General features: G+C 29.7%; 3 protein-coding genes across 3 annotated transcripts; 2 read left to right on the plus strand and 1 right to left on the minus strand.

The window, feature by feature from the left end:
- Positions 1-284: 284 nt before the first annotated feature.
- LOC116767993 (uncharacterized) lies at positions 285-2,862 on the plus strand. The gene is made up of 4 exons (XM_061523656.1): positions 285-421; positions 1,235-1,719; positions 2,161-2,271; positions 2,612-2,862. Exons 1-4 carry the CDS (start codon positions 317-319, stop codon positions 2,790-2,792), a joined length of 882 nt encoding a protein of 293 aa, XP_061379640.1. The 5' UTR covers positions 285-316; the 3' UTR covers positions 2,793-2,862.
- A 479-nt stretch (positions 2,863-3,341) lies between these two features.
- LOC116768157 (uncharacterized) lies at positions 3,342-10,527 on the minus strand. Its single transcript, XM_032658816.2, has 4 exons — positions 10,047-10,527; positions 8,910-9,138; positions 5,896-6,012; positions 3,342-3,535 (listed from the first exon to the last, which is right to left on the minus strand). Exons 1-3 carry the CDS (start codon positions 10,296-10,298, stop codon positions 5,912-5,914), a joined length of 582 nt encoding a protein of 193 aa, XP_032514707.2. The 5' UTR covers positions 10,299-10,527; the 3' UTR covers positions 3,342-3,535; positions 5,896-5,911.
- LOC116768158 (uncharacterized) lies at positions 10,085-15,245 on the plus strand. Its single transcript, XM_061523655.1, has 6 exons — positions 10,085-10,235; positions 10,911-11,043; positions 11,309-11,450; positions 13,373-13,593; positions 14,224-14,331; positions 14,945-15,245. The coding sequence occupies exons 2-6, from the start codon at positions 11,030-11,032 to the stop codon at positions 15,126-15,128; spliced, it is 669 nt and encodes a 222-aa protein (XP_061379639.1). The 5' UTR covers positions 10,085-10,235; positions 10,911-11,029; the 3' UTR covers positions 15,129-15,245.
- Positions 15,246-16,993: the final 1,748 nt, after the last annotated feature.

Consider the following 16,993-nt stretch of genomic DNA (forward strand, 5'->3'; position numbering starts at 1 on the left):
ACTTTAATACAAGACTTAACGAGTTTGTCTTTGAATATGTTGTTTTCAATCTACCTTATATTCATAATGTTGTACGAATAAAGTTCTCTGAAAAGTTGACCTATTTCAGTTTACGAAGCCTCCGCTGAAAATTCTTTACAAAACAACTATGGCACATGACGTTAGATAACTAGTTCGCCGATCACAAATTGCCGTTCGCAACCCAAATCGCTAGGAAAACATAACGGTTCATTAGGCGTATGTCGCTAAGCAAACATTCTACATTTTATCTTACATCGTATTCACACATCAACGGCTGAACTGCACGTTTGTAACGATGCTGCTGATGTTAATTTTGCTCAATTTCCTCGCGCCTTTCACAGATGCGACGAGGAGCAAACGCTACCTCGTGTATCCGAACGGAGGGCCCGCAAGGACTCAGGTATTAAATTTGTAATTTTTATTTCATCAATACAAATCGAATTGAACATATAAACTTAAGTAAATGATATTTCCCTTAACTCGCATCGGCTTAACGAAGCATTTTTTTTGTTCGTGAATTCAAATGCAATTAAGTTTCACGCTTTCTCGCTCCGCTCGAGTTAATTTTATATTTATCTTCGATGATTTTTGTGTGCCTTTAGTCAAGTTGACTGTAGCTTTCGACAATTCATTATTTATGTTCATACCTTTTTCAAAAAAATAGCTTACATCATAATAAAATACATTTATGTTTAAAATTTAAATGTAAATTTATTTTGTTTCTAACATTGTTCACGACCCGCTTTATTTTTCGATTAAGAATAATAAAAGCAAAATTATGAATTCATTATAATCGAACCAATGGCACTCAGAGTATGAAAAAGTAAGTAAATATCTTGAGCCATAAATATTGATATTAATAAAAACGTTATAGGATCTACAGGAGGGAACGGAATATTTATTGCTCTATTAACAACTTATTACATCTGAAGCTCAACTTGTTAAAAGCAATGGTTATTAATAAGTTACCTTACAATAAGGTTTAATAACCAATAAAACTAAACGACGCGGAGAAAGGACCAATCCTATTAAATAATAAAACCACGCCAGAGGAGTATAGCAATAACATTTGATCGTTTCCCGATTTCAAATTTTAGTGTAATAGCTGATGCTTGATTAGTTAGATAGATATTGATTATCGAATGCATTTGTGAATAAAATCTGATATGTATTTAAATTGGTATTGCAATTATATTAATATTTTGATCCTCAGTTCATTATCGGTCTGGGAGTTCCGGTTGATTTAAAAGAAGCGTCTGTGACTGTTGGTACTGTAATCAAATTTCAATATGACTTACCAACAAATAGTTCGGAATATACGAGTAGAATTTATGGATTTGCTAACACGGTATCAAGAGATATGGACGGTAATGATGATGCTGGCGACGATGATAAAAGAAACAGTATAGATACTTCTAGAGACGTGGATAAGGAATTAGAAGTTATATCTGACACGGATAACGATACCTTGGTTGATATCACTTTCAATGATACACGAAGAAAAAGATCACTCGTTTATTCGGAAGGAGGCGCTATGAATGCTATTGATTTGTCAGATGTAAACACAGAACTGCCTCTCGATGAAGCCATCCGTCGCCAAGAACTAATCGATCGCAATCATTTAGAAGAAGAAGAAGAACCACAAAGAATGAATAGATGGGATTTCTATAAAATTATGGAACACATGATGGAAGGTAAGTTGGAAAATGGAAATGATTTTACATAAGAAATAATTCTTTTAACCTAACATTATTACAATAGCCTTCTTCAGAAGAACTAAAAGTTTTTCAATACCCTGTTGACGACTTGAGTAAACTTCACCCCCTCAGAGTTGCTTTTATTCCTCGCATTCACGGATTAAGTTTGTTGATTTCACCAAAGCTGGCTCCGAGTTATTGTTTATGTTTTGTATACATTGTTTAAAAGTTAAGGGACTGATTCAGATGACAAAGCGTATAAACGGATACTTGAATTTGTCCGAACTTTACTTAATCTTTTAACATTTAGTTCTAGTTTTAATAAGAGGTTGAAAAGTAAATTTGTCGAGTCAAAGTTGTTGATTAACTGTAGACTTATAAATTAAGTAATAATATTGTTAATCTTTTAGAAATGTTATAAAGATTTTATTAAAATCCTCAGGTACGGTTATTCAGGTCGGCCTTGCTTGTTGCGGACCATCTGCGAGGCAGCCGAGGTGCCTTTCACATACGAGAACGGGTTGCTCGGAGAAATTGGCCATATATTATTCACGTAAGTGCCTGGCTACTTGTAGTCTATAAAAGCTTAATAAAGATGTCGGGTCGTAATAGATAGGTGACGGAGATTTCGACTTCTGAAATGTTTGAAATTCTTGTTTGTTAATACAGTTATTTTTTCTGTTTTAAATAATATTTTTGTGTTTTAATGTTGTCTATTGAACCTTGATTTTATTCAAATAATGTTCCTCATCTAAAATGTTATAATATTTATTATATTATATAAATCAGTTTTAGGTAACATCTAATATTTATTTAAATGTTTCCTCTTAAAAGCAGGTAAGAAAAAAAGATTTGCGTTTATTTATTTGCTTTAATTTTTACAATAATTTCAGTCCGTCAACAACCAAGGACAGTCTGTCACATCACACAGACAACGAGTACCATGCTGCTGAAAGACTTGGAAGAGACGTCGGTCGAAATTGCGAATCACTCTTCCCTGAATGTGAATCTTCAATTCTAGAAACATTTACCGGCATCGGAATGGAAACGCTGCATAAATTTGGACTCTATTAAAATTATATTAAATAGTCTTTAATTATAATCGTCTTTTTCTTGACCTTTGAATTATTTTATGGGGACTTTTTGTTTCTTTATAACAAATTATACATATCTGCAACCTCGCTAGTCAACTGAGTTAAAAAATGATTTTGGAAATATTATTACGGTTCTAATGACTATGCTTTAAAGTTTCTTGAAATCCCTTGAAAAATATACTGGGATATTTTTTAATATTCAATATATGAAGAGTGTACATTCTGTATCCTTTACTGTAAGCATATTCTTAAATTGAATACATGCTGTTTCAATATTTTACTTATGAATTAAATACCAATTTATCTTTATGAAAAAGACTGGTGATTCAGAAACTACCAAAGTAGTAGTGCAAAATCATAATCAATATTTAAGAACGACCTAACAATAATCTTAGTGTTAATCTATAAAATGTTATATGTATAAAACTTACATATAAATTTCATCTTTCTTTAAATTTTTTTATTCCTTATAATAAATAATAAAAGAAATAAAAAAATCATATATTCCTATAACTAAATCTAAGTTCCAGAACTGAACATATATTTAATTCTATATAAATGTTTAATTAATAGCACTAATGTAACATAGTAAACAAATCTATTAGTGATAATGAACAATTGTCGTAAATTTTAATACAATTCTTGTGTTGTCGACCGTGTTGAAGCGCTTCTATATAGGGCATTGACTCTTCGCTCACACCATCTTCAATGTCGTTAAGAGGACTGAAATTAAATGGAAATTTTATAGAACATCCAATATACAAACTTAATGAAAAACATTTTTTATTAATGTGATCTAACACTTTTGCGAGTATTCATTTAAATGAAACTAATACTTCGCACCAACCGAAACGTCGGGAGTATGTAGTTCTTAAAATAATAAAATACGCTTAGTTATCCGAAAAATATTAGTTTAATTTTTTATTAACTTAAATTCTTAAAGCTCCAATTATGTGGCGGTAATAAATATACTAAAAGAAAATATATTTAATTAATGCAGGTCGTTAAAAATGTAATTATTAAGTTAGGGAGTCGCCGTGCACTTTATTCGATTAAAATGCAATGAAGCTAATTACTGATGAAATACGCTGATGCGATAAAGTTGTTGTTTCGCAACTTTAAAATTTAATTTGAATTTTATTTAGATGTTTCCCAAATGTAATGTTAAATAAGAAATTAGATGGACATGCAATACGAGAGTGGTCTAGAATAGAACAGCGTTATAATACCCTATAAGGAGAAGCAAAGTTTCCTTTTAAAACTAAATATAAAAAAAATTTTTTTCTTTATTTTCATATAATATAAATGAAAATGTACTAGTCATATTAAAACTTCAATAGTTATTTAAAAATATCTAGCGTTTTTAATTTAGAAATATTATATTAAATAATAATGTATGTTTTATAATAAATGAAAAAATATTACTTAACTGCAAAATAATCATGAAGGTTTTACATAACATATAAAATAAAACATTATTAAGAATAAATAAATAAAAATTTAAGTATCTTCTTCTGTAAAAGCGTGTAACTTATATATTATATAGAAATTGTAAAGCATGTTCTGCATGTTGTAATATCTCGTAGAATAATCCAAATTTAGTGGTAAAGATAGGAGATAAATACAATCGTTGTTAAGCTACAAAAATTATAGATTTAGTCCAACCCTGATACAATTTTATTTCATCGTCGAACAAGACAGTAAATATATCGATTAGAATTAAATATTTTAATATGAGTTCAGGTTATATGTTGGAAAAAAGGAACCATTTTATATATAAATAATGTTAATATAAATCAAAAACCTGTGTGTATGACAGGCGACGTGTGGCTATTAGAAGAAACATCGGCAATGAGTCTTTACCATAGATACGTACGCATGATAAAACATAAACAGACACCACATTTCTTCCAAGTTTTTATGTACACTACAAAAATTTTCATAAGAAAGTATGAAGATTCTCATGTTTACAAGTTTCATAACCGTTGGGACAAGCTACCTCTACCTTAACACGTCACTGGTGGTAGTTCTACAAGTCACTATAAAGTGAATTGATTCCACTCTAACGCGAACTTAAGGACTGATGACGCAGTTAAAGAGTAAAGGTAACAGTAAAAACGTAATTGTGCTAAGTCATCAACGCCGGTCCTTGAATATGTTCCTTATTGTGAACCAGGTACAGCTTGCTAGCTGTCATTGTGTTAGCTGTTGTTGTGTTAGCTGTCATTGTGCTAGTATATTTTTCAACCATTAATGAGTATAAATGAAACTAGTATTATTCGGATTTACTACGCGGATTTTATTATTTAAAAACTACATAATCCCGACGTTTCGGTTCCCTTGCAGCAACCGTGAACACGGGCAGACGAGGTGTGTGTGTGACGAGTAAATGAGTATTCATGACATAACCGTTTAATATCACTAGATATTAGATTTTACAAAGATGGATATGATTTGTGATTTAAATATTTTAGCTTTTCTATTAATATATAAACTGGTTGTTAGTAAGAATAAATAACGGTACAGTTTCTTTGATAACATTTTTTATAAGTACTATTTTCAACTTAATCTTTAAGCTAAATTCATAAAAGAGTTGATTAACTTTATAACCATCAAGGAAAGCGTTATTAATAAAACCGGGAGGATATACTCCTGTACGCCGCTGTTTCTTGCGAAAAATAACTAAATTATATATAATATACAGGTAGGTCATGAAGTAACGTCCATTATAGTGAAAAAATTTTTGCCAGTACGCTAGAGTAATGTAAATTAAATTATGATTGAGAATTTTTCTTTTTTTAAATATATTTTTATCTCTACGATGACTCCTTGTGTCCGCAACTAAATGTATCATATCAAAGACAGTTACTGAAAAAAATAATCTTAATCACTATTTCCGTAGTCGACCAGCAATAGGCTAGCGACTTCGGAGTTCAATTCATTAATTACGAGGTAAACTATTACTGGGATAGTATTGATCTCATTAATATAATCACATATGACATACGCTTAAGAGAGGAAAATATTTTTTTATAATTTGTTTTAATGAAAATATCCTTACTCCTCATGAGTTTTCAACTTACTTGAGTACATATGTGGCTATTTCGTGAAGAAGATCGTCCTCACCCGTTGTATGGAGTGGTTCGGCTCCAAGCTGGCACAGGGTGCGAAGCACACATCCTTGGCCATTATGTCCAAATCTGAAATTAATCAATAAACATAAGGATTAAAAATTATATTTATTCTATAAGAGTACATTGCTATCAAAGATAATATAATTTTATTTTTATTTGGAAAGTTAAAATTTATTTCAATAATTATTTGTAATGGAGTCCAGCCGTCAAAGTTAAATAAAAGTTCGAAATATCCATTCAGGTCTCATAGTTTATGTTTATTCATACAAATCTTTCGTTTTATATTTGACTATAGTAGTATATAGGTTAGTTTCATAGTAGATAGCGTCGACGCGGAGATCACATTAAAAATGTATGTTTAAGCAGATTACAAATACATGTACTCGTATGTATGTGAATATATCGGTATTATCGTCCTTACTAGCGAAGCAGCAAAACAATATCAAGCTCCGGATGAAGTGATATTTTTGAAAAACATACGGTTGAAATATATTTTAAAAGGACCGTACATTGAGCAGCATTAAATTAATCTTAAAAATATAATTTTTTTAAGACCGCGATAGTCTTTTGTTTTAGTTTAGATTTTATACTAAGCAAATGAATTAAAAAATCATATTGAACTTCGTCTCGGATAAGTACACACACATAATAGCACAACACTCACAGTTTTAAGTAAGTTATTTATAATATGTTACCAGATTTAATAATTAAGAGTATTCTTAACGGAGAGAACCATGTCAAGGGTTCACTATGATTCGTTTGGAACTAATAAGACTTTTATTTGTTTTGTCAATAATATTGTTAATGAAGAAATATGAATGATTGGCAAAACGGACCAATATTTTCCTGTTACGGAAACGCAATTTTCCTCTATTAATAAGATAAATACGGAGCTTATTTTAACATTGTATTGTTATGTGACTTATATACTTGAACAGAAACGGATGCTATTGCAGTAACTTAAAAGTAATTTTAATATATTTTTTAATGTATTAAGGATTCACTCTTACATTAAAAATAATTATAGCTAGGCTTAGAAATGTAATGTATTGCGACTTTTTTTTTTTAAAATAGCTCTTTCTTATTTAAACTTCAATGTAAAAGGCATCACAAAACAGTATCTATTGCATTCTGGAATGAAACAAAAATGCAAATCGAATTTCCTCTTTTATCAGCACGGAAATTTTTTTAGTAGATGCAGTAACGAAACGGTTCCCTTTTGATAATATTGTTATAGGGAAATGTCTATTCGTGACATAAAATGAATTATAGATAATATTATTTATAATTAAGTTCAAAAATCGAATTACAGCACTCAAATAGCGATGCATTTTATCAATAAGAAAGAGAAATGATTTGTTACAAATTGGTCAAACTCAAGGGCTGTATCTAATAGAAAAATATAGAGCTATCTTAATAAGGAAAATGGGAAAAGATGGTATATTATTATGGCATGACATCGCCAATGGCGTAAGAAAAATTATAGGAATTATAAAAAATAAGTAGCTGTTAGTGTAATTGAAAGCAAAATTATTTTATCAAGAAATAATTGATGTGTCAGATTTCATAATATAAAGTTTGGTTTGGTTTTATCTCTTATAAACGAATGATTTTATAACGTAAATATAATAATGATCAAATCTAATTATATATATTTCAGCGATGTTCCGTGAAACAAAAGTACATAATTCTTCGACATTAATTTTACATCAGCCAGTATCGATTTCACATCAAAAACAGATGTCGAAGACTTAATTGAAATGAATAAAATTCAAATAACGCCGGTGTAATTATAAAGAATTAGCTTTTGTCGGAGCTTAACGCGTGTACCCGCAAATTATTATATCAGTTCCCGTTTTAAAATATTAGTAGAAGTATATTTTAAATTATGAAGATAATTAAATCTTCCTATTACATTTGGGTACATTGTTTGTTATACATTTTATATGATTGAATTTAGCATGCATTGTATTATGAAGTAGGTTATATGTTTGAGTTATATATATTAAATAACACAAGAATAAAGACTGTAAATAGCATAAAATCACATTCGGAAAACGACATTGACAAAACCATTTATCTGGTTCCGATGCAGTGGCACTGTCATATCGTAGATAAATCTCTCCCATCCTTGAATCTTTCACATACCTCCATTGTTTTATGGCTCGGTATATGAAGTTGGTCTTTGAGGTAAGGTTTTCCTAAAGCTTCTAGAAACTTAAAACGAGTCAAAATTTTATATAAATTTCGTGTTATAATATAAAAGATCTTTACTAGAAATGTCCAGGTCACTGGCCCAAATAATTTATGTTGTTCAAATTGATAAAATTCGGTTCACTGATTTATTTAATATATCGTTCCGTTTAAAGGTAAAACGTAATACATATATAAACATAGATCTTAGATTAATATTATTCTATAAGATGGATTATATAACGTTTTAAGGGTAAGTGTTTATATTTAAGGATTTTTTAGTAGCATTTAAAATCACCTTAAGAGCGCCGCGTTTTCGAATCCGGTTGCGGGGGTCATAAAATAAGCTTTAAATAACCAAAAGGCCGAAACAATACACGATTTAAACCGCCAGAATTTTTTGTTTAAAATTTTTGCATTTTGTTGCAATCAATAGCATGATTGGCGTACGTCCAACATTCGTTAGACCAAACGTCTAGCCAATTACACTTCTATAAAAACTTTAAATTCCTAAAACTAGCTGAAATGTTTATTTTAAAACAGATTTTATGAAAACAATAGCTTAGTGTTATTATTAAGAAAAGTGATAAATAATTTTTGAATTATATTATTTAAATTACTTGTACATTTTTCTATATTTTATTCCGTCTATTGCTTTGTTCAGTAAACGATTGATTGGTATGGTATTATTTGTAGCATAATGATTTTGATTTATTTAATTAATTGCATAGAATTTATTTTAAAATATTAGAAAATTTGAAGCTTCTTACCCAGTAACAATATCTTCGATGGCTTATAAAAGTGATACAGTTTAGCATTATTCCTGTACTGTAAGTCCAGATCGCGTTTTTTTCTTGCTGTGCCAACATAACCTGAGTTGGCTTCAAATATGTCCACTGGGATCTGGGACCTGTTCCACGGCAGCTGAAAGTTTGTCTGGATAGCCCAATTAACAATTATGCCCTTGTCAGGAGTTGGAATTGCCATGCCAAAGTTGCACTGAAATTTATGAATATAAGATTTTTAGCTTGAAAACCACAAATAAATTCTAAATGCCAATGATTCAGAATCGTGTAAATATTCATATTTCAACATATAATATAAACAGACAAATATAATACAACAAACTGACAGGCAGATAGAGAAGGGTCGTTAATAACGTCCATGCTTTATCACTTGATAACTTCGAAGTATTCGCGAGTTAGACACTATATCACCGCGCTGTAATAATATATCGTATAGTAATCTTTATCATCTCTTGCTATAGTTTTTCAAAGGAACAGCTGATAATGTTTTAAAGCAAATTATCATTAAACTTTCGAAGAACCAACGTTAGTGATTGCAGACAAATAAATTTTTAGGACGATTTTTAGAAAGCGTCTTATTCTTTTTTAGTTACGTAGATTCAAATTTACGATAGATTATAAAACACTGATTGGATAAGAATTAGCTGTTGCCAATCTTTTCTGGTATAGAAATGCTTTACTGCGACAAAAAATAAACATATATGTTGAAAATATGTATTAATGACATTTTATATAAGGATATTTGACCTTTCCACATACTATGTCAAGTTGCCTGCGATGCCAAGTAAAGTTGATTACGATATTTGTTAGAAGATGAATGTACTCCAATTAGGAAATATATACATCACAAAAATTCTAAGTGTATTCAGAATCTTGTGAATGAAATAGTTCTAAATAAAAGATCATGTCTGACTTTTTAATTATGAAGTACTTTTATGAGTATTTCAAGTTTGTCATTACGTCTTTAATTACATTTATTTTGGATGGTAAGCTTTAGAATATGAAGAAAGAACGTTGTTCACAATTATAATACATGCAAAATTTACACATCCACTTAAGCTATTGGGAGTGAGATAAGTAAAGGTTACTTTAAAATCTTACTTGCAGTAGTGTAGAGTTCGGGAACAATAGCTGCCTTCGACTTCTATGTGAGTTGTCGGTTATTTCCAAACTAGTTTCGATCGGTAAAAAGGAGATGATGGTCGTAAATATTGTGGAGATAAGAATTCTATCATTAAACAACATTATAAAATGTGTACGTGATGTCTTAGAGGCAACCAGAAAGATACAGTAAGTGTATTGTTGTGTCCGTTTTGCATAAATTAAACCGTTTGCAATTTGTGAATTACACATTAAGTTAGTATCTATAAGATTTTAAAACTATTATCGTCAATGGATAAGTATAAAATGTTACTGAATAATACCAATTAGTTTTTCACCATTCACAGATTATAGTAAGAACTTTATAGATATATTTTATTTAACTGAAATTAACCGGGAACGATATTCATGGATGTCACTTATCTAATTACACAGTACGGTTAAACTAGTTACAAGTGTGTTAAAGTTAACACCTAATAGATCCGCCTGGTCTTCTCGTGACTCGTCTGTTGTTAGGTAAACAAATTAGTGCAGTTCAAAATCATGTGACTCTTGAGATTTACTTATAAGGCTGTATTCACGTTATTGATTTTATATTTACGATTTATTATGAAATAAAAAAAGTATAGTACTTTATTCTTCAAATAGATTTTAATATATCTACTTGGTCCCAAGTTATTGAATACGATTAGTAAGTAGACATTAGTAGCGTTCTTATGAGAGTATGAAGTAAAAAATTATATATTTTTTCTGTTTATTCACTTTGATGATTACATTATTTGTATTTTAGAAAGACATATATTATCTTTTATGACATAGGGTTGGTTTCATGTGGTACAAATTTAATTTTATTTTCACGTATAGACGCAGCCTTACTATTCCTAAAGACGTGTGCCGTGGAGCCGAAATTTCGTCACAACCTGACGCACGCCGTAGGGTTTTTGAGGAAACATGTGTGCTTTGTGCTTTCTTTGACAAACAAGATGATTAATGAAAGGTAAGGAAATTATTAGCTTACTTGTTTTTATGGAATCTTCTACTAAATAAATTTCATTTGGATAGTCCACATCTTTTTGTTTATGGTTCAAATTAATACACAAAATGTATCAAAATGTATATACTTTAATTTTTTTTTTATGTAAATGGTTATAATTCATATTATATTGACTTGTGCGGTAATCATATGTGTCATTATATTCCCTAATTTGAATAAGATTGTTTAAATATGTTTATTATTATATTTGAAATCATATGCTTTTCAGGTTTTTGTTCATCTTAGTATTTATGATCGCAACATTGAAGACGTTTAAATCGGAAAATTCACAATCCCTTGAAGAAAATTTTCGAGAAAAGAGGCAAATAAATAGTCTTCCCCTAGTTTATCCATATGGAGGAACGTATAAGGTACTATTATCTGATAAACTATTTTAAACTACATTTAAATAAAAACAATAATTATGCTCTGTTATATATTTAAAAAAATTGCGATTGATTACACTTATCTTCAAAACTTCCAATATGGTTTGAAGTTTAAGGTTGTATTTTTAAAAATGGGATACTTTTGTTAATTTATTTAAGCACGTAACAAAAAAGATATAGCCATAGCTTTTACGCTTTTATAAAAGTGCAAGACAAAGGATTCTCTTTTAGAAGATTTATAACAGAATACTCAATTGTTTTCTTTAAAAATATAAGATTATTAAAAGTTCGTATATCTTATTAAGATTATAAAAGTTCGTATATAGTATAAAGACTTTAAGGTCTCTAGATAAGCCTGTGGTATGCTACCTTTAACGAGCCAAATCAGCCTTTTTATAGTTTTATTACTTGAAAAATATTACTTTAAAATTTTTTTAGTCAATCATATCTGTATATATATGGTTAAAATTTGGAGGTTAACTTAAATTTATAAGGAAAACTTAATTCCTTTCTAAAGATGTATAAATGTGAAAGAGTTGCAGCTTTTGACAGTTACGAAATATAAGAAATATTGTTTGTGAATAGTACATGAGCTTTTAACATTGGAATCAAGTAATATGTTAGATGTGAGGAATGCAAAGAGTACCGACATCGTAGTAAAACTTTATGAACCTATGATTTAGAGAGGTGAAAGCTTTCAAAAATAGCATTGTAAGTTTTATTTTCCATATCAAAAAGCACAGCTTATATGAATGTAAATTTATTCATGTTTATCTTAGAATTCTTGGCAATTGGCACTTAAACAAAGTTGCAGGCACAAGATCAAACAGAAACTAGAAGACTGAAGACTTATATAAATTATTTAAAAATAAGATTATTAGCAAAATCAATGTTACATCCCGTTATTTAGACATTCTGTGACATTTGTACTAGTGGAGATGTCAGATTCATCTCTATCATATTGGTAGCATAACTTTGGACATAATGGATTTTTTTGTTTATAATTAGATAAAATTGTTTCTCCATATGTTGTGGATTTGTTTTAGTCAGTTTTCGTAGTAAACACCTTTACTTTTTTTCTCGACATGTTCTTGCGAGAAAGGTAATGGAAAAATGGTACTGTTTCTGTATAAAAGTATACTAAAAGATGCTATCTCTCAATCGAGTTTCTTGTGAAAGGTCCTCTGTTCGACTCGTGTTTGTCGGATAAGTACAAGGGGATTTCCATTTCTGAACAGGGAACAATCAATAGATCTTTTACATTGGTCGCAAAACAGATCTCAAAGGGCAATCAATTTTTCGGGCCTTCTTGGAATTTATGGTCATGCCACAAATTTAACAGCTCGGAATGGTATCAGGCTAAACACGGTACGATCCAATGAGGGAACAAATGGAGTGCCAGCGAGCCAAACCGATAAAGAAATAATTTAAATAATTACTGAAAAATATAAATTGCTTGATAAAATAATTATTTATCAAAGATTTCAAATGTTATTGTCACTAGAAAGCATACTTTTGAATAAAACTATGTATGTAGTTCCGTTTCTGACTTAGCTTGCGGTAATTTACGTATTTTATTTTCCATTATGTCAATGACTGATAGAATAATAATTATTTAATGACATATAAATTGTTAAATATTCAATAAACATAGCTATATTTATTGGATATTTAACTGATTAGTTATTATTATTACTTTGACCTGGCACTACAAAAAATGTCTTTAATTTTGTGAAGTTTTACGTTATATTTATTATAACCATAGAGTTAAAAAAAGTTCATTGTTTTAAAACAGGCGAGTAATCATAGTAAGAGAAATGTATTTTTCATAACCCATCAAGAGATAAATGTGCCGAAGGTAGCAAATAACAATTCTCAAATATTACATATAACAATAATGATTTCAGCTTCTAATCGGATTTGCCGCACCTGTGCATGTAGAAAACTACATTAGTCTGCTTTTTGCTGCCAATTTCCAATATCAATATCTACAGATTCAAAACATATCAAGTTTGTCTCAGTATTATTTCATAAAAGAAGTGTCTAGAGAAGAAAGAGACGCTGATCTACTATCAAGAAGAGATGAAAGGCTGGTATTTTATAAATCGTTAGCAGATATGTTAGAAATGTGAGTATATATTTCTACATTTTAATATTAGGCAATGAAGGTAATTTGAACGGGAATTCTGGTATAAGAATAATAATTTCAATGACAATAGACAACCATCCACTTTCGGGGAGTGTACAAGGTATACAAAGCCCCGTAATATCTAAATAAAAACAGCTCGTTTATGAGAAACAGGTCATGTACATAAATATTAACAAGGAGTCCAAAAAGTATAAGGAACAGAAAAAATAAAACTTTTACATTTATCTACCCACATAAATGTGAGCACAAAAATTATAAATCACGATAGTCAATATAAAAGGCCTATCCGCTCCACTAAGCGCGGTTTACCTTATAATGGGTCTCCTGGGTATTACGATTCGATGAAAATTGAGAATTAAGCGTCGCTAATTACGATGTTTGTAGTAAATAAAATAAATGATATATTTTTTTGATCGGTAACATGATTTCGAAGAGAAAAAATCATTAGTAATATTAGAATTATCAACAATATCATTACTTTCTCAAGTTAACATTTTTTTTTATTCTGTTGCATGTACTAAATTTTCCTCGTCTGTTTGTTGAATGTATAATGGTCATCCTTGATGCAGAGTATTATGGACGTGTAAATGAGTCCAACGTGTTTTTCAGGAAAGGATTCGGTGGTCAGGATTGTGTGTTGAGAGCAATCTGCGAAAATGCACAATATCCACTAGAAGATGAGGGCTTAGTGGGAGAGATTTTACATATTTTGTTGACGTAAGTGTATAACGACTTTGAAATAGGTGGTTCTTGAATCTGACTCTGGTTTTTTTTGTAAGGTATACACTTGTCAAATTGATTGCGATTCAAATTTATTTTAAAACTGTAAATTAGATGAAGACAGTAAAACTTTTCTAGTGTTATAAACTAATGTGTTACATACCTTTAATAGTTTATAGCTGCTTGTTATAACAATTCTCTCCTCTATTAAAGCCCGTGTTTGATTTGAATTTCATGGGGACAATAAACAGTAGAGATTCTCGATATATCTTAAACCTCTCCAAAGATCATAATGGCGTAAATTTCAAGCTATTCCCTGTGGTATCTTGTAAACTCCACTGTTGTGTTACAGAATCCAAAGCAGATTATAGGAACTTTCAAGAATGTAAGCTAACGTATAATGCTTTTGAACGTTTTGTATTGATGTTATTACTTACTATTCAAAGAGCTGATAGAATGTGTTCAACATTTTTACATAAAAAGATTGTTTTAAGGATTAATATACCTTAATGTTACATTACCTTTATAGATAAATAATCAACTATTTTCAAGTAAAACGTTTAAGATATCAAAGATAAATACATGACTACAATTTCGTGTATATTTGTAGTCCAGACTACGGGTATTCAGCATTTGAAAAGCAAGATTTTGACTGGTCGGATGTTATGTCAATGTATAAGGATGCGGCAACTGCAGGCAAGCAGATGTTCAACTGTGGCTATATATACAATGGTTGTCCGGAGGAACAGAGCCTATTAGATTTGATTAGTGTATTGAGAGATGACTTGGAATAGCAACTATTGTAAAAATTATCGATGCATTATGCATGTTGTTCAAAGGAAATATAAGGAATAAATTGTTATTTAAGTAGTTTTTATTTTGAGAGTATAATACATTGTTTTAGTTTATATTTTAAAGTGAATAGAGTATTTACATACTTTAATCGCTATAGCTTAATTATCGTTATAGTGATATTTTTATTATATGATTATTTTCATTTATTAAATATTCATTTCTGTCGCTGTATTGATTTATCATTCTTATATTTTTCTTTAATTGATATGTATATAATGCACAGACAAATGATATTTTTCATTAATAATATCCATAGTTATGTAAGTTAAGGTAAAGTTGATTACTGAAATCAGTTCCTCAAAACGTATCACTCGTATCTTCCATAAAAACTCGTAAAAGACTTTGTTGTATGGAACATCACTTCAGTAAATTAAGTGAGTCTCATACCCCAGTCACGCTTCAGCTCTCATAAAGGCAGGTGCAGACTTTATACAATTACGTATATTTATATACATTTGGTCTCAAATATACTCTCTCAAGACTATGAATCTGAAATCCATAGTAACATGTTTTAAATATCTAATAATCATTAAAAATATGCAATAAAATTTGTTATATTTTATTCTAAAAATACAAATGGTTTTAATATGTGAAAGTAATAACTTTAAAGGATTTTTTTTACAAAAGTAGCGAATATTATTTCATTAATTCTGATATTTGTATGTAGTCTTTTGTCTGTGTCATACTTAACGCGATATGTACAACGCTATAGGGATTTTTATGGTGTTGTATATGCATTGCTTAGCGTAGAAAATTTTATAGTGCTTGTACTTGCATCCAATATCGATAAGACTCGTTCATGGGGAAATAAATTCATCTTTTAGAATACACCATAGTGAACCGATTGAGGTCCTTTGTGGTTTCACTACAATCCTACCTTACAAAGCAACATAGGTCATTTTTGATTAAGATATTGCTTCAGTGTCCTGAGGGAGACATAAAGGATTTTATGGATTATAGTTTGAAAGATTAAAATTTTTCTTAGGGATTTTTAACATAATCCCCTTGAACATATATAGACTATACAGCTCCGGCTGAAAAAATATGCAAAAATAAAAATCAATTGAAAGGAAATATACGGTTATAGGAATCGGCAATCATAATTTAAAAATTAATAATATTGTAAGAGTAAATTTCAATAAGTCATAAATGTTTTGCGAATACCTAAATCACTCCAATGATCGCGTTATTGTGACCACAGTACAAATGAATCAGAAACGGATTAATGGGGATCAAAATTTATTAGAGGTGTGTATTGATAATGTGGAGCTGTCAACATTACGACAAATACTTTGTTTGGACAAATATTAATTCGCTTTACTGCTGTTTGATCAAAAATTAACGGACCGGTAGTAGTGTTGTGTGACTAACGATTTATTATATTTCAATAGAGTTAATCAATGTCAAACAATTATAAAATTGAACGGAAGTTCATCGCGTGTAAAGAACGATAAACAAAGATGTTACACAAGGTTCTAAGGCTTACCAACTATATAGATTTTCTAGTTAATTAATCTGAACTTTTTTCAAGACACTTTTATTTTAAGTGTTTAATTTTTTTCTTGTTTTCTGTTTGCTATTCTAGTTAATTATGTGAAGCGTCGTAAATTTAATAATAGAGTTTGCTTGGCTTGAATGTATAGTTTTTGATGACAGCATTGAGCTTACTCTAAAAAAGATTATACATTTAGAATTTTCTGAATTACTTAATGAAATGAATCTAAAAAATCATACTGGTTTGTATAAAATGATGTTGTAAATTTGTTGTAAATGTTATCTTATATGATGATCTATATCTTTATCT

The sequence above is a fragment of the Danaus plexippus genome, chromosome 19, assembly GCF_018135715.1.
Source record: "Danaus plexippus chromosome 19, MEX_DaPlex, whole genome shotgun sequence".
NCBI classification, from domain to species: domain Eukaryota; kingdom Metazoa; phylum Arthropoda; class Insecta; order Lepidoptera; family Nymphalidae; genus Danaus; species Danaus plexippus.